The sequence below is a fragment of the Magallana gigas genome, chromosome 7 (genome assembly GCF_963853765.1).
Source record: "Magallana gigas chromosome 7, xbMagGiga1.1, whole genome shotgun sequence".
Classification (NCBI taxonomy): Eukaryota; Metazoa; Mollusca; class Bivalvia; order Ostreida; family Ostreidae; genus Magallana; species Magallana gigas.
The window spans coordinates 4,881,536-4,908,070 of record NC_088859.1 but is presented as its reverse complement, the minus strand read 5'-3'; the positions used below and the strand labels follow the sequence as shown (position 1 = coordinate 4,908,070).

Here is a 26,535-nt window from a genome sequence, read left to right as displayed (position 1 = left end):
GCGTACAAAAATATGCGCTAGTTTTTTTTTTATTATTGTTGAAGATTGTGTTATTATTTATCTTTCAATTGCACAAAAAAGTATATATATAAATACATGTAAAGTAACATATTTTTCCAGGAAAAATTACCAAATCTTTGCAGGTCGTTTATACTATCTAATTCAGAAAAATAACAAGAGTAAAGCTGTCAGTGTGACAGCAAACCGGGTTTCTTTTGTGTGAACAGAATCCATAATCCATTTGTTAATCCTGAATAAATAAATACTACCTATCCAAAGATATGGGATACGCTATGTGCAATGTTTTTTCCCAAAAATGACTAAGTTTAACAGCTGATATTTTTTCATAAATTATCAGAAATCAAAATCCTAGCAATTTGCATACCTCTGCTATATGTATAATTGATCTGCAAAAGAACAACTTCCTATCTTGAACACTGTTAGAGGAGTTATCGGTACAATAAGGGTACCTTTTTGATAGCCACTCGCCCGCCCGGCATTTTTACTATTTCAATAATCGGAAATCCGGTTAAAAATTCTCTCTCAAAATTCTTAGAATTAAGAAGCAATGGAGTTACATGGGACCTCACGGCGGTCTTCGAACCCCATGCCGCTCAAAATATATTTACCCCCTTAGAAAAATTCTTGATCCGTCTCATTTCTAGAAAAGAGTACGCATTAACTTATATTCCAGTTTAAATTACATGTCAATTTTTTTTTTTAGAGAAATAAGATATTAGGCATTTCCTTTTTTAATACCATGAGAATTATATTACGGAAATTAGCGCATTCGTCACATCGGCAACGATTTTTTTTATCATACTTCAATTTTTTTTCTAAAAATAATACCGGTATTTTCTATATTAGAAAAGGTGCAGTTTATTAAAATCTTATTGCAACAGCTTAGCTGAATATTATGTTTATTTTTCGTCAATTCCGGCATGCCTATTCCCGCAGCAATTAGCAAGGCAGTTGCCATATAAGGTCATGTCAAAATTCGACAAACTTGTAGAATTTACATTTGTCAATTTGTATCATATCAGATGTGCTAATGCCGAGCCTGAAGTTACAAATGCAGAAACTACGGATTGAAATTGTGCAAAGTTGAAGGTTTAATTAGCTAATGTAAACAATAAAGTTGCAAAATGTGCATCATGCGAAGGAACTGAGTCAAATCTTACACGTGTTTATGCCCGAGTTTTATAGGTTACACGATCAGAATTACACATATTCATCCTCAGGCTCACACATCAACACGATTGCATATTCGGTTTTACAAGTTTACATGTCTGGATTTTTGTGAACGCGATTACCCTCCATAGCGAATCTCCGTTACATGTCTGTGTACGCCGATAGTGTACAAATGAAGTCCACCCTTTGCTGGGTCTTGATCAATAACAAGCTTTTGCATTTACCGTTTTTATTCAAGAAAAAGAAAGCGTCTTGCTAATCGAGACTTAATATATCCCTTTGCCGATTGCATGGGAAAACCGGTATTGTTTTTGCGAGCTCGAGCTCTTCTTAAGCCAGCGTTTAACACTTTATCTGCATATTATCGCCACTACACCAACCCATTCGCAGACATCATGTCGTCAACCAAAGACAACAAACTGATATGGAAGCTGACGCCCGACATTATCAAGAAGTCGGCCGATGATCTGATGACAAAAACCAAAACTGTTTACGACACTGTAGGGGCACTGTCGTCGGAATCTGTCACATACAACAGTGTTGTCAAGGTGAATAGCATCCATTGTATCCCATTCAGTTGATGAAGAAGACTTGATGATTTGTTACTAGCAATATTTATATCATGCCCGAGGAAATTCGAGTTTACACTTTACTCTGAACGGGCATGGTCGCGATTTTGGTCAAATTCTCCCCCCCCCCCTGTTTTTATTACTTACGATGCTTTAAAAATGCTCTTCAGAGTCAGTCGTTGAGTTAAAAGCAAGATGCAGAACTCGAAAATCTTTTTCATGTTAAGAAGGCTCGGACCTTGTTTTTGTTTACCGATGTTCAATATACCAATGAAAAAAATATTAAAGCTGATTTGTCTATTTTTGTTATTCATTTTAAGCATAAATAAACAGTTCCTATTAGTTAATGTTTTACATATTCAATTTAGGTCTAAAATTGGATTTTTCACTTCAACATTCAAATTGTAAACAAAAGCTTTGTTTACATAGCAAAGAAATGTAAGTTCTGTAACTTGCTTATAACTCAAAAACTGACACTCAAAATTTGGTTGCCTATTAAAAATGCCTTATGGCAGCAATGGAAACATTAAAATCTAAAAGATAATTTATGACCGAAATTGTGACCATGCCCCTTTAAACTCAACCTCCAAACTATCTCGCCATAGTCAATCCGCCCAATGACATAATGTAACATAATTATACGATGAGGGTATACTTTTTTTTGGAATAAGCAGGGCATGTAGAATTACATTTAATATTAATTTGTTTAAGCGATAATACTAGTTAACTTATCTAAAATCAAAACTGAGGCCTTTCCAAGATTCCCTTTGCAAAGTTGTAATGTGAAAGTTTACTTTTACATGTATATTTTTAATTAATTTTCATTAAATGTTTCCATTAAAATTTTCACTTGCCAAGTCGAACAAGTAAGTTTAAAGTTTCACATGCCTGAAATGCTAGTTTACTTGCCCCAGGCATTTGGACAACCGTTAACGTTGCTTTACCATGAACTCTCCTTTGTCAGGTAGTAAACTAACTGCAATAATGTAGCCCTCTCCCAATTTTTTGTTGTTGTTTTTTCGGGGGGATGTAAAATATCAGATATAAAAATTGAAGAGGGCTACATTATTGCAGCTAGTTACTTTGTAGTAAACTGTCAAAGGTTAATTTAAAGAGGTCATATAATCAAAAAGAGGTAAAACCCTCAACAAATCTAGAAATTCTTTTTTCTTTTGAAAATATGTGACTCTTTAATATAATTAAAATCAAAATTTCTTCAGCTACATTTCTTTGTCATTTTTGCATAAATATCATTGATGATCTTTAAAATAATGGTGCACATTGTTCTTGTAGTGTAATTTAAAATGTCTGTCTAAAGATGCTTGCTTGCCCTTAAAAAATTCTTTGTAAACAATATTCCATGAAAAACGATCCATACTTTTATTAAGTATATTTACTATAAATATAACATACTTTATATTTTTTAACTTTTGTCAAATATGAGTAAATTAAAAAAACGGAAATCTTTACAGGCGCTTGCTGACAATGATTGTGAATATGCTGTGGTGCGAAACAACCTCGATTTTATGCAGCATGTGTCACCTGACAAGGACTTGAGGAACTCTAGCGTAGAAGTGGACAAAAAACTCTCCGAGTTTGATGTGGAAATGAGGTAATACAGAACAGTTTAAAATTGTGAAGGACACTCTCAGGCCAAAATAACATTTTTGTTTGTTTGGAATTAGCAAAGATAAAACTTTCTTTAGCAAAAAATAAAGATTTTTTTTATACAAGAGATTTTTATTATTTTTAATAATAAGTTAAACTTAAAGTTTGAAAAAATAAAAATTAACCTTTCCCTCCCTAATGGGTCTAGAAATTGGTTGAAAGTACAGAAAACTCTTAATATGACAAATGAAATCCTGCTAAAATTATTGAATTTCTAAATGAAATGTGCTGTTTAATTGTCTGAATTTTTTAAATATTTATTTTAATAGATTGAAATATGTGGCAATTCATATCTCAAGTTAAATTCTACTCTAGAGTACACAGCTGAATTATTATTACTGTAAATACTATCTAGTCAGTGAATGCTGTTGTTAACTTCATGTGGACAATATTTACATTACGCAGCATGCGCCAGGATGTGTTTGATGCACTTGTTGCCTTTGAAAAAAAATCTTCAACGGACGGCTCAACAGAATCCAAAAGATATGTGGAGAGGATGATCAAGCTGGGGAGAAGAAATGGTAATGTACATGTATACCAATACTAGGTTTGTAACTGTATACAGAAATATGTCAGTTGTCAATATCCACTGAATGTGAGGCAGTGGCGATTAGAATGTATACTTTTTATATATGTTAAAATTTGCATTCTCGATCTCATTTGTGTAATTTGTGAGCAAAACAATTTTTCCCTTTTCTCTAAATAGTTTGAGACTTTTCAAATTTAGTTGCCTCCTAAATTCTTACTGTGCTGTATACTCTTTGAATACCATATATCCAGTAATTTTTGCAATAATCTAATTTTTGCTGTTAAGCTTACCAGGGCCGACAGCTCAAGTGAGATCACTTTTTTTCCTACGTCCTTCTGTCTGTCCGTCTGTTTGCCCGTCTGTCTGTAAACTTTTTTTTTCTATTTTTTTACTTCTTCTCCAGAACTACAGGGCCAATTTCAAGGAAACTTAGAACAAAGCATTATTAAGAGAATAGGTTCAAGTTTATTAAAATGAAGGAACCCACCCTCTTTCAAGGGGAGATAATTCAAAATTATTGAAAATTTATTGATATTTTTTCAAAAATCTTCTCAAAAAACCAGCCAGAAAAGCTGAAACTTGTGTGGAGGCATCCTCAGGTAGAGTAGATTCAAGTTTGTTAAGATCATAATCCTAGGGGTTGGATTGGGTTTCAGTCGGGGGGGAGGGGGGGTCGAATTTCTACATAGGAATATTTTGAGAAAAATCTTGAAAAATCTTTTTCTAAAAAAGCATTTGCCTAGAAAAGATTTATCTTTAGTGAAAGCAACCTCAGATATTGTAGATTCAAATTTGTCAAAATCATATATTTCTGTAGTTGGGTGGGGCCACATTGAGTAGTCCAATTTTACAAAGGAAAACATTTTAAATTATTCACAAAAATTCAAATGATACAATGTACGGTTTTACATACATGCAAGCATTTTTGACATATTGTTGATTCTTTAAAACTGTTTAGACTTTGGCCTCTAGACAATTCTTGGGCTTCACAAGTTTGATGTATATCCCATTTGATTTAGATCGTCTTGAGAACTGCAAAGCGAAGTATGTGATAAAATCATCCTATGACAAAAGGGGCTTAATAATAAACAGAATATCCAGGGGAAAAAATGGAATTTTTTTAATACAGGATATGTTATACTACATTGTCCAGATATTTGTGTATGACTCCATAAAACTGATTTTATTTTGTCTATTGTTGCTTAAGTGAGTGATGGCCTTGGGCCTCTTGTTTCGAGATCAAAAAAACTTTGCAAAATTTGCAATTCCCAGAAATATCCAGTATTGTTTGCTATATTAATTAAGAAACTTTAAAATTGCAAAAAATAACTGAGGCAAATTAAAAAGTAACACATTTTCCATATTTTTGCAAATTTAAGAGATGTAAAAAAAACCCCAACAAAAAACGGGTCTTTTGTATTTCATTTTTCTTTTAAAGGTGGTATGAGACACCTGTTGATATTCATGTGGGACTCAAACTTGTGACTTGCAGATTCGTAGTTAACACTCTAATCCTTTGCGCCATGCTGTTATGGGAAAGGAAACATTTTTAAAAATATACTTGATTTTATTTTTTATTTTGTTAGGCATACGTCACAAAATGGAAGTGTCCCATTCCACCTTAAAAATAAGGGGGAGGAAAGTAATGGTTGACTATTTATGTTAAAGGTCAAGATTTTTGAAGCATAAAATTAGATATCTGTTATAGGCCTCCATCTGCCCACTGACAAACAGCAGAAGATCAAAGAAATAAAGAAGAGGATGAGTGATCTCTCCATTGACTTCAGTAAAAACCTTAATGAGGAGAACACCATTCTTACCTTCACAGAAGAAGAGCTTGGTAAGGATCATACCTTTAGTTTAGAGTCTGCATCTTTTGTTGTAAGAGAGATACAAGTGAAAATTAAGATGAGAGTGATAGTTTATCGAGACTTGAGACTTTTTAACTAACTTACTCACTGAAGTTAAATAAAAATTACATCAAAATCAAATCTTGACAGTGTGATAGACTTTTAGCATAAAACTATGCAAATTTATGGTAAAGGTCTGAAATTTTTGTAAACCAAATTTTGTAAGAGTTTTATCTTTGAAGCCCTCTATCATCACTGACCCCCATATTTTATTTTGTCAAAATAATACTGAATTAATCTTCTTAAAATTCTTGATATTCAAAAAGTTTTTATTTCAATATTAAAGAAATTGTTTATTTTAAGTGCAAATAGGTCACAAAAAAATTTATGCAGCTTCATTTTTCGGTAATCTCTCTATTCAGTCTGATCATTGTGCATAATCAAAAACAGTAATTGATGTAATAATTCTGCTTAGTTGAAATAAACGTTCTGGCAACAAATGCTAATAGGGCAGAAACTTGCATTTTTGGTGCAATAAGGTCAAACTTATTGGATCATAACAATAATTGTGAATTCCACTGAGAACCCAGGTTCTCTGAATTGCAGTCATTTTAAGAAGCAGATTAGTCTTTGAAAATATGATTCTCTTGTATTACAATTTACCTTCACAATCATGTATAAACAAATAAGACAAAACTCTAATTGCTAGTAGTTTTCTTTAATATAATAAACATATCCTGACTAATAAACAATAGCAATCAGTTGTCCCCCTTGACAGTAAGTACAGTATACTAGTAACTGTTTTGTACAACCGTCTGAAAAATTACAGTAAAAAATATTATTATACTTTCATGTTAAATACTGAAATCTGATTGGTTTAGACACAGTTGGTAATCCGTTCTATTACCCTCAGCGTTAGCAACACACTTGGCAACGGGTAACACAAGGAATGTTACATGTGCGTAAATTATGCGCGCACAGTTCGCCGTAGAATTCACAATTCAAAAAAGTTTCAGGAAATAGTTGCTGCCTTGGGAGACAAAAAACGTATTGTCTTAGCCAGTAAATAGGTACACGTACAGTATATGAAACATATGCAACTTTTATTCAACGTACCTGTAAAATAAATGCCAACTGCTAGTTTAACAAAAACATGGCATAAAATCCTTTTTTGCATAATAAAATTATGATTTTAGGATCAAATCATGAACAAATTGTGTTTACTGTTAGATGGCACTCATAACACCATACAACACCATACAACACCATACAACACCATATGTTGTATTCTTTTTAAAACCAAAATTAGAAAATTATGCAAAACATTTATTACCATGTTGGTTTACTAAGTCATTATTCACTATATTCCAATTATTTGTACTGTTTCAACTTTGATATGATGTTTCTATCAACACAGGATGCCTACATTATCAGTGGTATAGCTTTGTCTTGTAGTTTGTTATAGACCAGGTCATACTTCCCATGTCCATTTATTATAAATCGGAATGTATACTTATTTTGAACTTGATAAAACATTCAGATGTACTAATGTATCAATGTTCCAAGTACATCTCGAATTCTCTGCTCTGTAGCAGTTTGTATTGTGTGATGTGGATTCTGTGTGAGAAGTGACTGTTGATATGAGTATAGAGCAGCCTGGAGGTTCCCTGTGATCTGTTGACAGATCCCCAGGATCTCCCAGGAGATGTTTCTGTGATATGCACCTACATACAGACCCTGATCATGGTGGACTAAGACCTGTAGCTCATCTAGAGCTTCTTGTGATAATGTTGTATCAATGTGTCTGTAACACAAGAACTCCAGGAAGTGTAACATTACAAACACTGGGATTAATATTATACTAGCAGACTGTTGTTCTGGTATTAGTTCACTGATATAACAAATTTTGTTCTTAAGTCTGATATCCAGTGTTCCTGCCTGTCTGACCTTTGTAGACAAGGACTGTCCCCCTACAGCCTCAGTATACCTGTCTCTGTCTACATGTCTATAATACATCAGATATGGCTGTTCTAACTTGATCTTTGTCATCTTTATAACAGATAAAGCTCCCCAGTATCTGAGTGTCTTATAATAATATATGGCAATATAAAAAATGTCAGATATACACCCAAACTTGGCTGCTAATTTTAACATGTGACAGGAAATTTTGTCTGCAATATACATCTGTTTATTGACACCTGTGTTTGTGTGCATGTTGTGTAATATGAAAGCAGTGTTCTGAAGGACAGAGACTGTACGTCTCTGTAAACAAAAAAGTTGATACTGTGTCAACTGCGTTGAATCTACCAACAACTGTTCTACTGTACATAGACATTTCACAAAACTCTGAAGATCTCTTATGACTATATTAGCAGGAACATTTATCTCCGAAAAAATTTCTGTATCATAGTCAACTTCAGACATAATTAAACTCTCATCTGTACAAACAAAAGCTCTAGGATTGTACAGGACATCAATGATGTAGGACCTGATAGAGGAACTCTGTAACAGACAGGCCAGACCTTTCTTGTACAATTCATGTAACTGTAAGAACAATCTGTTTTGTGCTGAGCCATGGACTTTTGTCAGAAACAGGTTGTTCTGTGGAATAAAAAAGTTAGGACAGATCCCCTCATACACCCATTTAAGGAGGAGTTTAAAGCAAACCCAAAAACCTGCCAAGAGGTTTTGTGGACACCAGTGAGGTAGTGTGTTTTGTTGAATCGCCCAGAAAACTGTTGTCTTCATGTGATAGGAACACAACAGTGTATTGGTTTCTTCTGATTGTTGATTTATAACTTCTTTAAGAAAATTTTTTAACAATCCATAAGTCAAAAACTGACTGTGGTTCATTGCATACACACATTTATACTCTGCCTGAGAAAATGAAAATCTCCATTCTTCCTTTTCATGGGGTCCTAATGGGTGTCCTATTGCTACAAAGTGACATCCATTTCTGACAATGTCATCAACAACTTCAGGATCAGGCCATGAGTGACATCTGTCTATCCACGAGGAGGCAGATGGAGGCCAAAAGTCACAAACAAAACAGTAGGCAGAGTCATATTCTAGTCCTGCTTTAACAGCATAACCACAGGGTCCATGTTCAGTAGAATTAGGAATAAATGCTGAACAAGTTAACTGTCTGTATATAGAACTAGAGATATATACTCTGTCATTCATTATGACACATGCTGATGGAATGTCTCTGTTTGTTGTTGGTGTCAGTAACTGAATTAGAGTGAATCCTGGTGGACTCTCAGAACTGTCAGCAAGAATCAAGGTTGTATTGGCTGTGTTGTAATACTCAGACTGAGACATGTCCACGATCACTCGGTGGTTGTTTGGCCAGAACATATAGTCCGCATCTGATCCTATCAGTCTGAACCCTTCCCTCATACTTCCACTCAACATCTGAATGACCCCATCATTAGGTGTCACTCGTCTCTCCACCATCTCTGTTATGTCCCATGTCTCTCTCCTGATGGCCACGAGTTGTGATGTTCCCAATATCTCACACAGTACCATAAACACTGACTCTGACATGTGTTCCAATCCCTCAAACCTAACAAGGGATATAACAGATATTATTATATCAAAGTGATAATTTGGAAAAAGAAGGATAGTTAAGAAATATGTTTGACTTTATAAAAATAGCAAAGTTTATTTGCTTACAGTTGTCCTATGCCAAGAAATGGCTGACCTTTTCGGAATTTAAAGGGGCATGGTCACAGATTTTTTTTTCTTTCAAATTTTTACTAAATTTACTCTTCCAATGAATGCCAAATTAAGACGTTTCCAATGGTCAGCCAAATTTAAAGTTAAAAGCAAGAACCAGATCACCCTATTCACTGTTTTGTAAACAAAGTCTATCTCAAGATTTTGTTTACATGTCATACAACTGTTACAAACACATACCGGTAAATTGGCTCAAGCTTGACAGTGAAATTTTGGCTGACCATTAGAAGTACCTTAATCAAGTTTTGTAAACATTGGAAATAGAAAAGTAAATTCTGAAAAAAAATGTAATCTTGCCCGTTAAGACTGTATGTGTGATGTTTATTAAATTGAGTTCACTCAACCTTTGATTAAAATCATCAGATCTTTTCCCTATCCTTTGTAAGTTGTGGAGAAACATTATAAGCAGAAAAACTTATGCCCAGCACCACAGCATAGGCACCTGTTATGTATATTAAATATATACTCTTCACCTTATAATTCACAAGGTATCTTTGATTTATTTCAAACTTTCACACAGTGTGGAGGTTTTGCTTGAAACTCATCAGTGAAATTATTTTGCGATCCTATTTGTCCTCCAATAGTTCATTCTACATTTGAGCATACAACATATTCAAAAATCACCCATCAATATGCATTTACTGCCTTAGATATGTGACAGAAGGCTATAGACAGGACAAAAGTTTACATAGTTGCATCATACTTTGGGTAATCCCTTCCAAATACAGCCATGATACACATATTAAAAGGTGTCCATTTATAATTTGATTAACATACAAGTTAAAATTAAGAATGTGGATAATATAAACTGTCAATTATATCTTTAAAAATGTTTATAAATGCATTTATGTTTAAATATTGACACAAACACACGGTGCATGGAAAACTCATTTACATATAGGTGACAAGTAGAAGGTAAATATCTTTTATTATGAGAAAAAAATATAATGTCAGTTGTCTGTGAGGTGAGTGTCATATAAGAAAAAAAAACTCCCAGTATATTGTCTATATCTTCAGCCTCTTATTTAGTTGAAAAATTTTAAGGATACAAAAATAGCAGTAGATACAACCAAGTATTTTTATAATTATTATTTAAGACTACATGTATTACTTTTTTGAATAAGATACGCAAATGAAATTCATACAAGAACAAGAATACATTATTTGCACAAGCAGATCAATACATGTATTTTTTAACCTGAAAAATAAATCAGATTTTTGAGTGTGTATTTTTAGATATATATACATGTACTAGAAAAGGTGTCCCTGGTAACATATATTTGTGGAAATTTTGAGAACTGTTCCACCCAGAAATCATATTGCTAGTAGATAAGGGGTAATTGCCGCGTAAGACTACTGGGTAACATACTCCCCACATTTGAGAATACAAACCGCCTGAAACCGACATTTAGGTAATCATTACAATTAGACTGAATTAGTGAATATTTCAGTAAATAATTTAAGAATATTTTGCAATTTTAATTTTTGTGGATTAGAAATACTCGAAAAGTACCGCAGCAAATAAACAACCGCAGAACATGCCCATTATACAGTATTTGGGATTTTTAATATTAAAATTTTATTGTTTGATTTTTTTGTTCTTCGGTAGGTGAGATTTCATAATGTCATTATGATAAAAGGAGTTTTTAAAAAAAATAGCGTAAAAGATAAAGTATAAAGTGTACACTTGGATAATTTTCACACATAATTATTATGCTTTCCTCAAGGTTATTTTTCTTAGTTTTAGAATGAATGTATTGTACCAATCTACATTTGTAATACTGGTACTCCAAATATATAGCCAAATTTCGGCCTTTTGATTTTTTTTAGATGACCCTCATTAAAAATCAGGTGGTAGAAGGACTGCGAACGATAGCATTGTCTAGCCGCCTAACTAAAAGTCATTTTTTGAAAGTTGTCTAATCAAAGTTAATTTTTTATATAATGTAAACATTTACGTATATTTTCATTAAATATAAATGATTTGGTCAAACAAAGAGAGATAACTTTGTATTTTGGGTTAAAATAGCTCATTTCATAATAGAAAATAACGGAAAACGGAAAAAACATCCCCCCCCCCCCCCCCCCCCCCCCCGTAAAACAAAACTTCCTTTTGAGGGGATTTAACTATTGTTATTTAGCATATTTTTACCAAAGGGTTTGTTGTTTCACCGGGGGGGGGGGGGGGGGGGGGGGGGGGGGGGCATATGTCTACGAAATACATTCCAAAAAAAGAATTTTGCTTTGTAAATTTTCGAAAAATAATTAACAGATATGAATTAAATGAAATTTTACTTTAATATATATCGTAAATATGTTATTATTAAGTTTTTATGCACATATTGGCCGCTAAAAATATTTTCCTCACTCATAGAGACCGATTTCAATGAAATTTTTTTAAGACCCAGCATTAGCAAAACTTTTGTTTAAAGATCATTAATTTGATGACAAATCTTATTTTGATATAAATTGATTAGGATTTGATTATACTTTTTAGTAGAAAACTTAGTTTTTGAATATCTGACAGAAATTCCGAAATATTTGGATGTAAGATGTAGGCGGGAAACAGGCGGTAGCGTTCGCAGTTCTTTATTACCTATTGCTATCCATTTTCGTTCGTCGTTGTGCGACGTGCGTCATGCGTTAACAATTTACATTTTTAAAGTCTTCTTAAAAACTACAAGACTGATTGTTACCATTTTTTGTGTGAGGCATCTCTATGGTAAGAGGAATGTAAATTGTGAAATTCATAGCTCTACCACGCCAGGGGCACCACATTTGGGGGCAAATGTGCCAAAAAAAGCCAAATTTTCAAAAATCTTCTTCTCTACTCCCACACATCTAAGGAAAAAATCTTGTTGCATAGTTATGATGTCCATGAAGCCCTCTACCAAAAATTGTGAAATTTATGGCCCCTGGGTCAGGGGTTCTATTTATAGGGTGTGGCCAATATGGCCATATAGTAAAAATGTAATAAATTGTACAAAATCTTCTCTACTCCCATATATATTTGTTAAAAACTAAATGCATTATTAAAATGTCCATGAAGCCCTCGACCAAAATTGTGAAATTCATGACCCCTGGGTCAGGAGTTCAGGCTCTAGGGTGGGGCCAATATGGCCATATAGTTAAAACGTATTTAATCTTAAAAAATCTTCTTCTCTACTCCCATATATATTTGTTAAAAACTAAATGCATGATTATGATGTCCATGAGGCCCTCTACCAAAATTGTGAAATTTATGACCCCTGGGTCAGGGGTTCAGGCTCTAGGGGCCAATATGGCCATATAGTAAAAATGTATTAAATCTTAGAAAATCTTCTTCTCTACTCCTATATACATTTGTTAAAAACTAAATACAAGATTATGATGTCCATGAGGCCCTCTACCAAAATTGTGAAATTCATGACCCCTGGGTCAGGGGTTCAGGCTCTAGGGTGGGGCTAATATTGGCATACAGTAAAAATGTATTAAATCTTAGAAAATCCTCTTCTATACTTCCATATATATTAAAAACTAAATGCCTGGTTATAATGTCCATTAAGCCCTCAACCAAAATTGTAAAATTCTTGACCCCTTTGATTTGAACATATTTTTATTGTACAAAATACAATTGGGATTGGGCACAAGTTCTATAACTTAGATCGCCCTCTCCCTTTGTTAGGGGTTTAGACTCTAGGGTGGGGCCAAAATGGCCATATTGTAAAAATGTTTTAAATCTTAAAAAATCTTCTCCTTTCCTCCCACACATGTGGGCAAAAAACTGAATAAATGGTTATGATGTCCACTAACTCCTCTACCTAAATTGTGAAATTCTTGGCCCCTGGGTCAGGTATTCAGGACATGAGGTGGGGGGGGGGGGGGCAATATGGCAATATAGTGTTAATGAATATAATGTTTAGAAATTTTCTTCTCTATTCTCACACATCTGTATTAAAAACTGACTTATAATTATGTTTACCAGGAAGTCCTCTACTGAAAATTTAATTTTCATGTCCCCTGGAATATGGGTTTTGACTCTAGGGCAGGGCCAAAATGGATGTATAGGTGTTAATGCATATAATGTTAAAGAATTATTTTCTTTACTTCCATACTGCTCAAAGGAAAACTGAATTCATGATTTTGTAGACCAGATCTTTAAGTTTTTCGCCAAAATATTAGGTTTCATAGTTCTTTTTGAAAGATTTCAGGCAGGGAGGTGGTCGTCATTACAAATTTATAATTTTTGCTACTCCAGAATGAAACCTAATTAATTAAATGCATATATGACATTCCTCGACAAGTTTGTGTATGGGTTATATGCTACTCATGTGACCGTTAAGGCCAATTGGCCTCTTGGTTTTTTTTTATATATTTATAGTAATACAAATAAAGTAAAAATTCTACCACTTGGCTCCATGATACTAGTTGTTTACTCCAGGATGGTGTTTTTAAAATAAAAAATGAAGTATTTGAAAGGCTCCTGTGCTCGCCCCTATTGTCACACCATGAAAAATAACATTATTTCACCCGACTACCAAATCCATGGGAGAAAGTGGCATTATGATAAGCAAAGGAAGATGGGACTATACCAACAATAGGAGAACAGAAAAAGAACTGTAGGAAAAATACTGAACACAATGTACTTACACGGCCGAGGAGATGGAACCCATCTTTCTTCTTCAATATTCAATTTTGTAATTAGGAAATGATGGCTTTTATAGAGATGAGTTGCATCATTTCCGTAAGAAAAAACTACAACGCCATATTTACAAATCCTTTTTTCTTTAATTATGTTTGTTAATATTTGCATTTCAGATATTTATTTCCTGTTTCCCTGGTATTTCTAAATACAATTTCTCTCCAGATTGACCCAGATTCTATATGAACTCTGTTTATCAGGCATAATTGTTTCTCATGTATCACAACAAAATCATGAACATATTACAGTATTTTATGATGACCTTGTTTAAAAAAGATGGGGGAATAAGATGGTGCAACTCCCCATTTGGCTTAGTTGTTCAATACGATTTCAAATTTAACATTTTTTTTCAATTAATTATTTTTGATATGTTATAATAACAAAAGGTAATTTCTAACTTTATTCCGTTTGAAATATTTCAAAAAATGATATAAAAAAATAAATTCTTAAGTTTTGGTGGTATCGAACTCGCAACCTAAAGACCCGAGTTCTATAAATTTACCTAATGTCAAGATCTGGTGCACTAACCACTAAGCCATTTCATTCACAACGAAGTGCGTTGTTTAAATGCTATATATGACACGTTGGCCACGATTTTACGGACTTGTATTATTTTTCTAAAACGTTTAATTGTTTGGCTACAAAATGACAGTTTTAAAGTAGAGTGGGTCATCTTTCCACATTTTTGTTGATTGAAATCGGTTTAAAACCCATTAAACCGCATTTAGACTATTACAAAAATATAAAGCTCAGACCCACTCTATAAAAGAAAAGGCATCGAAGTTATAAAAATGACACTATTTGGAGGTTTTTACACGAATACGCCAGTTTAAATCAACCTATTACAAGTATTTAAGATATTAAAGGGTTACAAACCGACGTTACGTTAAATATACAATTTTTATTATTTAAAAAATAAAATCAGATTTTTATACCCGCACTTTCTAAAGAAAGTTCGGGTATATTGTTGTTACCCTGTTCCGTCCGTCCGTCCGTCCGTCCATATCTCACGTTTTACTTTCTCAAACTGCTCTTGCATCTTATAAACCAGCAAACTGAACTCTTGGAGTTTGATTTAGGGAGTCATGTTGTTTTGTAAAAAGGTTGTTTTGTAAAAAGGTTTCAAAAATTCTCTGTTAGTCCTGGGGGTCAAATAATTGGTAAAAATGACGTTTTTTTCACAAAAAACCTTCTTCCTCGAACTCCTCCTAAATTTTCAACAGAAGACAAATCATCTCTTGGAATATGTTTTAGGGTATCCTATAGATGCGCAATAAGGTTTCGGAAATTTCAATTTTGTCCTGGGGGTCATTTAATGGCTGAAATTGACTTTTTTTTTTTTTTTTACAAAAAAAAACTGATTTCAAAAACGTCATTTTTTTTTTGTCAGTAGTCAAATGATCTTTTAGAATATGATTGGGGGTGTAATATTGAAGTGTGATCAGGTTCCAGCATTTTTTTTTATTAAGGGGATCAGTGGGCAACAAAAAATGACGTTTTTTTTTTTGAAAAAAAAGTATGGTTCCCAGAACTCCTCTTACAACTTACAACTCTTAAATGTTAAGATTATTGATTAACTTAAAGTTCACATGCAAACCGTTCAACCCCAAATTGCACATAAAGTGCTGCTCATGTGTATTATCATATGGGAGGGGATCTCATCCTTCAGTTATGAAAATTATAATTTTTAAGTGTACTACCGGAACTTGCATGTGGCCTTCATTTTGAATTAAACTGGTACAAAACAAACAGTGTTTTATTTAGGGGCAAACACTTGGTGCGGGTATTACTGTCTAATGACAGCATCTAGTTCTATATTTTAATTTTGCAGTATCTACATAATCATTCCTCATATTGGCATTTTACATGCCTTATTTACCCATCTTCTTCAAGTTGAAAAAAATCAAGTTGTCTAATGTATCTTTCAGACAGAATTTAGACTGAATGTGATTCAAAATTTGTAATAATATCCACCATATATTTTCTATAATTGCATCTCTCCATATCACCTCTATATAATCCGCAAACCTTGTAATAATTCAAAGTATTTTGCTTTAAAGGTCTCACTTGTGTGGACGTATATCTTACATCACTGTTGTAATCGGCTGCAATAAAATTATCCAATTTTGCGGACTTCTTCCGAGGCAGGAGAAATGTAGCATTAATTTGATAGTCTATGCATTATATATACCGTAAACAGAAAATGCACATAAAACAAAGAATTATTTCACAAAATCTAAGACAACGTAGGGTACTTTACATTGGATATGTCGGTAATGAGTTTTAAGTGTGTAATGAGGGTGTTATGATATCAAAGGGTTTATATGCCAGTGTGATGGTGCCTATTTATTACTGGAGTACAGCTTTACAAGTTATGAACAGTTGTTTAAATGTTGGACCATTATAGACACAAGGGTCTAAAGAAGTCAGCGATGATCACATTTTATCCAATATGCTCTATGAAATATAAACTGTTACAGTCCTAATATATATTGGTCTGAAGTAATAAATAGAATATAGAATCACTGAATGGTATGAATGATTAGCATTATTAACTTGTGAAAACATATTAAATGCAAAATTTTATCTAAGGAATCATTCTTTGAGTGTTATGAGGTGATCATTTCGGTTGGGGCATGGTCAAATCCAATAAAGCCCAAACGGATTTGATTGATATAATTTTCAGCTATTATGCGATAAAACATTTGAATATAGATAAGCAAACCCTGCTTGCATTTCAACTTTACGTCATATGAATTTATTGAACTATAATGCAAAATTGATACATAGTGTTATCACAGGCAAAAAAACTAAAATATGTAAATTATATATGAATAAAGACATTTTTTTTTCTTTTAGCTGGAGTTCCAGAAGATTTCCTGAAATCTTTAGAGAAAGTAAGAAACCTGGTGTACATTATAAATGTTTAAAAGTTTATCATTACTTTAACAGTTCAAAGGTCATTGGACCGAAGGCTTTTGTTTGTCTGTTCTGATATCAAAGGCTGTCCAAAGTTAATTCTTCATTTTAAATGCCACCTTCAAAATAACAAATGAGGGAGGACAACAGAATTAAAACAAATTGCAGTATTTTAGTTGTAAATTAATAGCAAAATCAAATTGAGAGAGATAAAAATAAAATTAAAGGTTCAATCAATTTTTTAAGATGAAGATTTCGCCGAAACCTATGTACAAATAGGACTAACTTTGGACAGCATAAGTTTAATATGAATCTTTCTTATTAGAACTCAGATTGAAAAATATCCTTGTACAAGATTCCACACAAGAAAGAGTTTACTTTATTGAGTATTAAACTTTTTGTGGTATTTTGGTTATATTCTTAAGCACCGTTCATCAAACATTATTTCCTGGTGAGAGAAAGATAATGCAGAGGTCTCCATCTATAAATATTGAAGTTAGTTGAATTGATCATCATGATTTTGATGGTTCAAGGTTAGATTTGAAAGGCAACAGACCTAAATATTCTCTTTGCACAAATTACAGAATTCTTATGTAGTAGAAAGGAATTGAAAATTATGTGAAATCTTTCATTTTGCTTTTATTTATTGAAAATATCTTCCACACAGCTCTATTTATTAAATAATTTATATAGTATGGAAAAGTTCATATAGAGGGGATACAGTTTATTAGAGTTTTGGTTGAGATATGTGGCCAATTCATACTTTCCATCATTGATGTTCAGCCCTGTATACCAGAAATTGTCATTATGAATATCATTTGAAACACCAATATATTCCTTAAAAAAGTTTATAAATATCATGATCTTTTGTGTTCTAGAATGAGGATGGTAAACTAAAGGTCTCATTGAAGTATCCTCATTACTTCCCATGCATGAAGAAGGCCAGGAATCCAGAAACCAGGAAAAAACTGGAGACTGCATTCAACTCGCGGTAGAACTTTCATATACTTAAACAGTAAAATGCTTTCATAGATGGTTTATGAGAATGTGAAGATAGCTAGCTTATCAGAAAAAATACATCATGGTAAATGTTATATTTTTACGGTCAAATTAATAGTGTAAAGAATTCATAGTTGAAGGGTTTTCAAGCTTGTTCTGTATGAAATGGAGGACCACTATGTTTTTGTATTGGAAAAAGATTATGAAAAAAAATGCATTAAAAAACCTGAAAATAGAGTTGGAAGAAAAACTAGCTGTAACACTAGAAAACCCAACAATTACAAGAAACCTTATTCATAAGTACATGTATTGGACAATGGGCCCATTATTCAATTTTCTTGCTCCTTTTTCATTATTACTTTTATGTCTTTTATGCTGTTCATATATGCCACCTTGAAGACAACTTATTTTTCTGCTTAATACCAACATCTTGAAAATGCACAGACAGTATATTTTTATCATTATAGTGTCATCTGTGCATCCCTTATCTACGAACTAAATATTTATTATTTAATAATTTGGTGATTCTCTCATTTTGTATCAGACTGCAAGATAATAACATTGAGATTGCCAAACTTAAATTATAATTTCATAAATTCACAACCCTCAGAAAAATAGTTGTGAGATTTATGATCCGCGGGGGTATTTCTGTTGATTTTATTCAGAAATTAATTTCTTACATTAAATTAGGAATCTACAAGTAATATACTCAAATGATCAATAAGGCTCATTGGTCCCCTTCAGAACCTGTACAACTATTCCCCTTCAGAGCCTGTACAATTATTCCCCTTCGGAACTTGTACAACTATTCCTCATCAGAACCTGTACAACTATTCTCCTTCAGAACCTTATCTACATACTAAATACTTATTATTTAATAATTTGGTGATTCTGTCATTTTGTATCAGACTGCAAGATAATAACATTGAGATTGCCAAACTTACATTATAATTTCATAAATTCACAACACTCAAAAAAATAGTAGTGAGATTTATGATCCGCGGGGGTATTTCTGTTGATTTTATTTAGAAATTAATTCCTTACATTAAATTAGGAATCTACAAGTAATATACTCAAATGATCAATAAGGCTCATTGGTCTTTTGTTATGTATAGGTAAATACGATGAACAAATGTGTTCACTTTCAGATGTTTGAAGCCAAATACAGCCATTTTAGAAGAATTGGTTGAACTAAGAAGCCAGGTATAATATCTTATCTACCTATTTTTAAAAATAATTGCTCTTCATTTATATTCACCAGTATGAGAAAATGGACAAAATTATGTCTTATTCAAGATTAAGAATGTAAATTTCTTCAGAACCTGTACAACCATTCCCCTTCAGAACCTGTACAACTATTCTCCTTCAGAACCTGTACAAATATTCCCCTTCAGAACCTGTACAATTATTCCCCTTCAGAACCTGTACAACTATTCCCCTTCAGAACCTGTACAATTATTCCCCTTCAGAACCTGTACAACTATTGTCCTTCATAACCTGTACAATTATTTCCCATCAGACCTTGTACAACTATTCCTCTTCAGAACCTGTACAACTATTCCTCTTAGAACCTGTACAAACATTTACCAATTAAAACCATTTCTTGATTTCAGAAAGCAGACATCTTGGGGTTTCCAACCCACGCTGCGTTTGTTCTAGACATGAGGATGGCCAAAGACCCTGAGAAGGTGAGGACTTTCCTTGTTGACCTGGCCCAGAAACTCCGCCCCCTACAGGAACAGGAAGTCAAAGTTTACCTGGAGTATAAGAAGGAGGAGGTAGGTCCTGTCTGTGTCCATTGTAAGGTGTGAGGATAACGTGCAAACAATAATTTCTAAACGTTTCTAGAGTCCAATTTTCAGTACTAAACAAAAATGCATTTAATTAAACTGGCTGGTCTTTAATTATTTTTTAGAATTGCTTATCTTATCATAAATTACTGTAATATGTTTGTTGTACATTTGTTGTTTAGTGTGATAAATATGGATACGAGTATGACGGAAAGATCCACTACTGGGACCTCCGTTACTATATGACTATGACAGAAGAACGACAGTACGCCGTGGATTCTAATCTTCTGAAGGAGTACTTCCCCATGGAAGTGGTGACCACAGGGCTGCTGGATATCTACCAGGTAAAATCAGGTCAAAGTCAGGTGTAACATCTACCAGGTAAAACCAGGTCCAAGTCAGGTGCTATATCTAACAGGTATAACTAGGTCAAAATCAGGTGTTATATCTACCAGATAAATCAAGGTCAAAGTCAAATGTTATATCTAACAGGTATAACCAGGTCAAAGTCAAGTGTTACATCTACCAGATAAATCAAGGTCAAAGTCAAATGTTGCATCTACCAGATCAAAAGTCAGGTGTTATATTTAGCAGATTAAACCAGGTCAAAGTCAGATGTTATATCAAACAGGTAATTCCAGGTCAAATGTTATCTGTTATATCTAACAGGTAAAATTAGGTAAAAAATCAGGCGTTATATGTACCTGGAGAAACAGCGTTAAAATTGCTATTATGTCAAATGTCAGACGTTGTATATGACTAATGAGAAATTTAAACATCTATGCTTTTAATTTTAGGAGTTGCTGGATCTCAAGTTTACACAAGTCAAAGATGTGGAAGTTTGGCATCCTGAGGTCACGTTGGTAAGTTTCTCTGCTCCAGTCACTGGAGAGAGGACATCTTTGAAATTTGTATAAAGTCTCTAAGGAACAGCGAATTTTTGACCCGTTTTATTATTTGAATTTGGAGTTTGTGGACATTTTAGACATTTATAAGAATAGAGTGATACTGATGATGGTGTTGACTAATTGTCCTCTGTTGTAGTACAGTGTAGTGGACAGGGAATCGTCCAATCTCCTGGGCTATTTTTATCTGGACCTGTATCCCCGAGAAGGAAAATATGGACATGCTGCTTGCTTTGGACTGCAGGTACATAAATAAATCTTAACTCAGTCAGTTCAAGAATACACTTATTTCATCAACATTTTCTCATAAAATTAATGTGAACATTTTTAACTCACGTAAATTAATTAAAGTTTGAAGTTAAACCAAATTTGCTGTATATGCAACATTGATAATTCTAAGGTTCCTTTACAAAATCAACAATTGTATGATACAGCAAAGACAGTGGACTGAAGCAGATATATATGAATATCTTCCTTTAATTTACAGCCGGGGTGTATACAGCCAGATGGGAAGAGACAGATAACTGTGGCTGCCATGGTCGCGAACTTCACCAAACCAACAGAGGATAAACCAGCCCTGCTTACACACGATGAGGTAGACATTACTGTATATTTATATCGTTAACATTGTTTAGCTAAATGAATGTATTCAAATACTACAAATAGCTATATGAACTATAAATTATGTCCATGCATTTCATCATCATAGTTTTTTCATCCACATGGCTGGAAATTAACTCACTATATTAATGAATGTGTGTACCAGAGATTGCGCAGTTTATAATGAGACACATAAATTTAGCAAGAAAAAGTCAAAATGTAAAATAGAATCCAAAAAACTCTTCCTATAAAATTCCTGCTTTTCAAGGATATTGGTTCCTGTATCAGACATGTTTGTTTACAGGTGGAGACCTACTTCCATGAGTTTGGTCATGTGATGCATCAGATCTGTGCTCAATCCGAATTTGCTCTGTTCAGGTATATTGAAATTGTTGTAAAATTTCTCAGGGATTCTTTTTTACCTTTATAAAAACCAGTTGTAAAATATCTAAATCTAAATTTTTCTTTAATTTATAAGATATAAAAAATAAAGTTTAGGATGCTATTTTAAGCAAGATACATGTAGATATTTTAAAAGCTTTCCTTTTATGGAGAGTGAATACAAAAATATTTTAAACCATTTTTTCATTTAGTTTGTTTTAAACATATTTTATTGATTACTCAAAAGGATCAGAAAAAAGATTTTACAACTAACGAGTTCTTCTCCTTTCATTATGTTTATAAAATATCTAAACTTAAGTATAGCATTACGCTTCAAGCAATATAGATTTTAAGGAGTTCTTTTTTGACGAGTGAATATGGCAAAAGTACATAATGTTTTGTTTTTGGGTGCTGCTATTTTGACCATTTAAATCATGTCACATAAAATGAATTCTTTGTTGCAGTGGAACCAGTGTGGAGAGAGATTTTGTGGAGGCCCCGTCCCAGATGTTGGAGAACTGGTGCTGGGAGAAGGAACCTCTACAGAGAATGTCCAAACACTACAAAACAGGGGAGGCAATCCCCGACCACCTGCTGGACAAACTGATCAAAAGCCGGATCGCTAACGCTGGCATGTTTAACCTGCGACAGATCCTGCTGGGAATGTTTGACCAGACCATCCACACACAGAAAAAGGTCAGACACTGCTCCTGTAGATGTTTTTTCTATAATCACCCACTGGAGGTTCATTAATTTTTAATGAAGACAAATGTTTGTGGGTTTCTTTTTTGAAATGATCCAGGAACTTTAATATATATCAAAGTGCATTTTCTAATGATACATTGTATTGATAGGATCATTGTCTATGAGCACAGTTACCTTCAAAGTGTGATTTGCTTTTAATTCACAAAAATTAATGTCCATGAATATTGATAAAAGTACAGTACTTGAACATTTTGAGAATAAAATTTAAACAAGAAACATTTAAAAGAAGTTTAAAGAATTGCTTAATTGAAATGATTTATCTTTTTTAAACTCCTTACTGTTTCAGGCCAACAATTCAAAGTTGTCACTATATGTATTTGTCAATGAATTCTGTGCCATAATTGGGATATGTATGTTAACCATCTGAATATGTCAGTTTCATCCTTGTGTACATACATTGCTTTATTATTAGCATGTTTCAGGCCAATGAGGTTTACAATTATGAATGTTTCTCAAAGAAGCTGTTTTTATTAATCTTTGATGAATTATAATATTTTTGAGTTTCTGTTCTATTGCTGTTGAGTGGAATAGTAAAGTTACTGCTGTTTTTGTGTTACAGGTGGACACAGCCAAACTGTTCTCGGAGATCTCACAGGAGTACCTGGGATTCCCGTCCACAGAGGGCACCAACATGTCTGCCTCATTCGGGCACCTGGCGGGAGGGTACGACGCCCAGTACTATGGGTACATGGTAGGTAGAGATGTGTGTATGTATGTTAATGTAGGTAGTGATGTGTGTAAACAAAGTGTATGTAGGAATAGTTACAATATGATCATGATAAAGAATTAATAGATGAAAAATATCAGAGAAGACATAAATATAGATTAAGAAAGAAAACAATATTTTTGATTTTGTTTAGCGAAATTGTCCATGCATGTTAAACATAAAGTAAACAAGGGGTAATGAGTTACTTGTAACAATGTGTATGGAAGAGACACTTTCTGCCTATGAGTTTGTATTTTCATGTGTTCTGAAGTTAGTTTTCTGTCTGTCTTTCAGTGGAGTGAAGTTTTCTGTATGGACATGTTTTACACTCGCTTTAAGAAGGAGGGCATCATGAGTCCAAAGGTCGGTGGGGACTACAGGAGATGTATACTGCAGCCCGGGGGATCAATAGTAAGATATATATGTGTCAATAGTAAGATATGACATTGTCTGTCTGTGTGTCAATAGTAAGATATGGCATTGTCTGTCGTGTGTAAATAGTAAGATATGACATTGTGTGTGTGTCAATAGTAAGATATCACATTGTCTGTGTGTCAGTAGTAAGATATGACATTGTATGTCTGTGTGTCAATAGTAAGATATCACATTGTCTGTCTGTGTGTCAAAAGTAAGATATCACATTGTCTGTCTGTATGTCAATAGTAAGATATGACATTGTCTGTCGTGTGTAAATAGTAAGATATGACATTGTATGTCTGTGTGTCAATAGTAAGATATCACATTGTCTGTCTGTGTGTCAATAGTAAGATATGACATTGTCTGTCGTGTGTAAATAGTAAGATATGGCATTGTATGTCTGTGTGTCAATAGTAAGATATCACATTGTCTGTCTGTGTGTCAATAGTAAGATATGACATTGTATGTCTGTGTGTCAATAGTAAGATATCACATTGTCTGTCTGTGTGTCAATAGTAAGATATGACATTGTCTGTCGTGTGTAAATAGTAAGATATGGCATTGTATGTCTGTGTGTCAATAGTAAGATATCACATTGTCTGTCTGTGTGTCAATAGTAAGATATGACATTGTATGTCTGTGTGTCAATAGTAAGATATCACATTGTCTGTGTGTCAGTAGTAAGATATGACATTGTATGTCTGTGTGTCAATAGTATTATATGACATTGTCTGTCTGTGTGTCAATAGTAAGATATCACATTGTCTGTCTGTGTGTCAATAGTAAGATATGACATTGTATGTCTGTGTGTCAATAGTAAGATATCACATTGTCTGTGTGTCAATAGTAAGATATTACATTGTTTGTGTGTATGTCAATAGTAAGATATGACATTGTCTGTCGTGTGTAAATAGTAAGATATGACATTGTGTGTGTGTCAATAGTAAGATATCACATTGTCTGTCTGTATGTCAATAGTATTATATGGCATTGTCTGTCTGTGTGTCAATAGTAAGATATGACATTGTATGTCTGTGTGTCAATAGTAAGATATCACATTGTCTGTGTGTCAATAGTAAGATATGACATTGTATGTCTGTGTGTCAATAGTAAGATATGACATTGTATGTCTGTGTGTCAATAGTAAGATATGACATTGTATGTCTGTGTGTCAATAGTAAGATATGACATTGTCTGCCTGTGTGTCAATAGTAAGATATGGCATTGTCTGTCGTGTGTAAATAGTAAGATATGACATTGTGTGTGTGTCAATTGTAAGATATCACATTGTCTGTGTGTCAGTAGTAAGATATCACATTGTCTGTCTGTGTGTCAATAGTAAGATATGGCATTGTCTGTTGTGTGTCAATAGTAAGATATGACATTGTCTGTCTGTGTGTCAATAGTAAGATATGACATTGTCTGTCTGTGTGTCAATAGTAAGATATCACATTGTCTGTGTGTCAGTAGTAAGATATCACATTGTCTGTGTGTGTCAATAGTATTATATCACATTGTCTGTCTGTGTGTCAATAGTATTATATGACATTGTCTGTCTGTGTGTCAATAGTAAGATATGACATTGTCTGTCTGTGTGTCAATAGTAAGATATGGCATTGTCTGCCTGTGTGTCAATAGTAAGATATGGCATTGTCTGCCTGTGTGTCAATAGTAAGATATGGCATTGTCTGTCGTGTGTAAATAGTAAGATATGACATTGTGTGTGTGTCAATAGTAAGATATCACATTGTCTGTCTGTGTGTCAGTAGTAAGATATCACATTGTCTGTCTGTGTGTCAATAGTAAGATATGGCATTGTCTGTCTGTGTGTCAATAGTAAGATATGACATTGTATGTCTGTGTGTCAATAGTAAGATATCACATTGTCTGTCTGTGTGTCAATAGTAAGATATGGCATTGTCTGTCTGTGTGTCAATAGTATTATATGACATTGTTTGTCTGTGTGTCAATAGTAAGATATGACATTGTATGTCTGTGTGTCAATAGTAAGATATCACATTGTCTGTCTGTGTGTCAATAGTAAGATATGGCATTGTCTGTCTGTGTGTCAATAGTATTATATGACATTGTCTGTCTGTGTATCAATAGTAAGATATGGCATTGTCTGTTGTGTGTCAATAGTATTATATGACATTGTCTGTCTGTGTGTCAATAGTAAGATATGACATTGTCTGTCTGTGTGTCAATAGTATGATATCACATTGTCTGTCTGTGTGTCAATAGTAAGGTATAATACGTCTGTGTGTTTTTCTTTGTAGAGAAAAATATGATACACCAATGAAAGTAATATCCTTATTTTATGCAAGGAATCAGACAGATTAAGATGCAGTCAAAAGATTTTTTTTAATTTTAATTTTTTTTTATATCCGAGGGACATAATTAAAGCCTATGTTGTATTTTACAGGATGCCGCGGATATGTTACGTAACTTCCTGGGTCGTGACCCTACCCCAGAAGCTTTCCTCATCAGTAAGGGACTTAACCCGAATGCATAATTTACAAGGACTACCAGAGACTTAACTCCTGATCATCTTCTGTATTGAGGGGAAAACTTGATAAAGACATTATCTATCTGCAGGAACACATTTATGAACATGAAGGCAAAGGAATGTGCTAAAACTTCTGTTGCTGTTGAATTGCGAGAGTGGATAGAGTGTCATTTTATGAATTTTCGAAAAATATATCGTTCTATTCTGCTGAATACTTGATAAAAAAAACTCATTGAAACTTTGTTTTATTGGTATGTTTTACTTAAGACAATGATGTTTTTACCAAAAATATTAAAAAAATATCAGATAGCTCATGCT

At 33.5% G+C, this 26,535-nt stretch overlaps 2 protein-coding genes across 2 annotated transcripts; one reads left to right on the top strand and one right to left on the bottom strand.

Annotated features, from left to right (window-relative positions):
* Positions 1 to 1,438: 1,438 nt before the first annotated feature.
* LOC105326160 (thimet oligopeptidase) lies at positions 1,439 to 26,455 on the top strand. The gene is made up of 17 exons (XM_066067156.1): positions 1,439 to 1,739; positions 3,233 to 3,372; positions 3,834 to 3,949; positions 5,666 to 5,797; positions 17,086 to 17,123; positions 18,024 to 18,136; positions 19,293 to 19,347; positions 19,758 to 19,922; positions 20,117 to 20,278; positions 20,732 to 20,797; positions 20,979 to 21,083; positions 21,327 to 21,434; positions 21,744 to 21,817; positions 22,285 to 22,516; positions 23,145 to 23,276; positions 23,586 to 23,702; positions 26,134 to 26,455. The coding sequence occupies exons 1-17, from the start codon at positions 1,482 to 1,484 to the stop codon at positions 26,221 to 26,223; spliced, it is 2,103 nt and encodes a 700-aa protein (XP_065923228.1). The 5' UTR covers positions 1,439 to 1,481; the 3' UTR covers positions 26,224 to 26,455.
* Positions 7,065 to 14,310, bottom strand: LOC117684857 (uncharacterized). Its single transcript, XM_034458625.2, has 2 exons — positions 14,175 to 14,310; positions 7,065 to 9,372 (listed from the first exon to the last, which is right to left on the bottom strand). The coding sequence occupies exons 1-2, from the start codon at positions 14,195 to 14,197 to the stop codon at positions 7,353 to 7,355; spliced, it is 2,043 nt and encodes a 680-aa protein (XP_034314516.2). The 5' UTR covers positions 14,198 to 14,310; the 3' UTR covers positions 7,065 to 7,352.
* Positions 26,456 to 26,535: the final 80 nt, after the last annotated feature.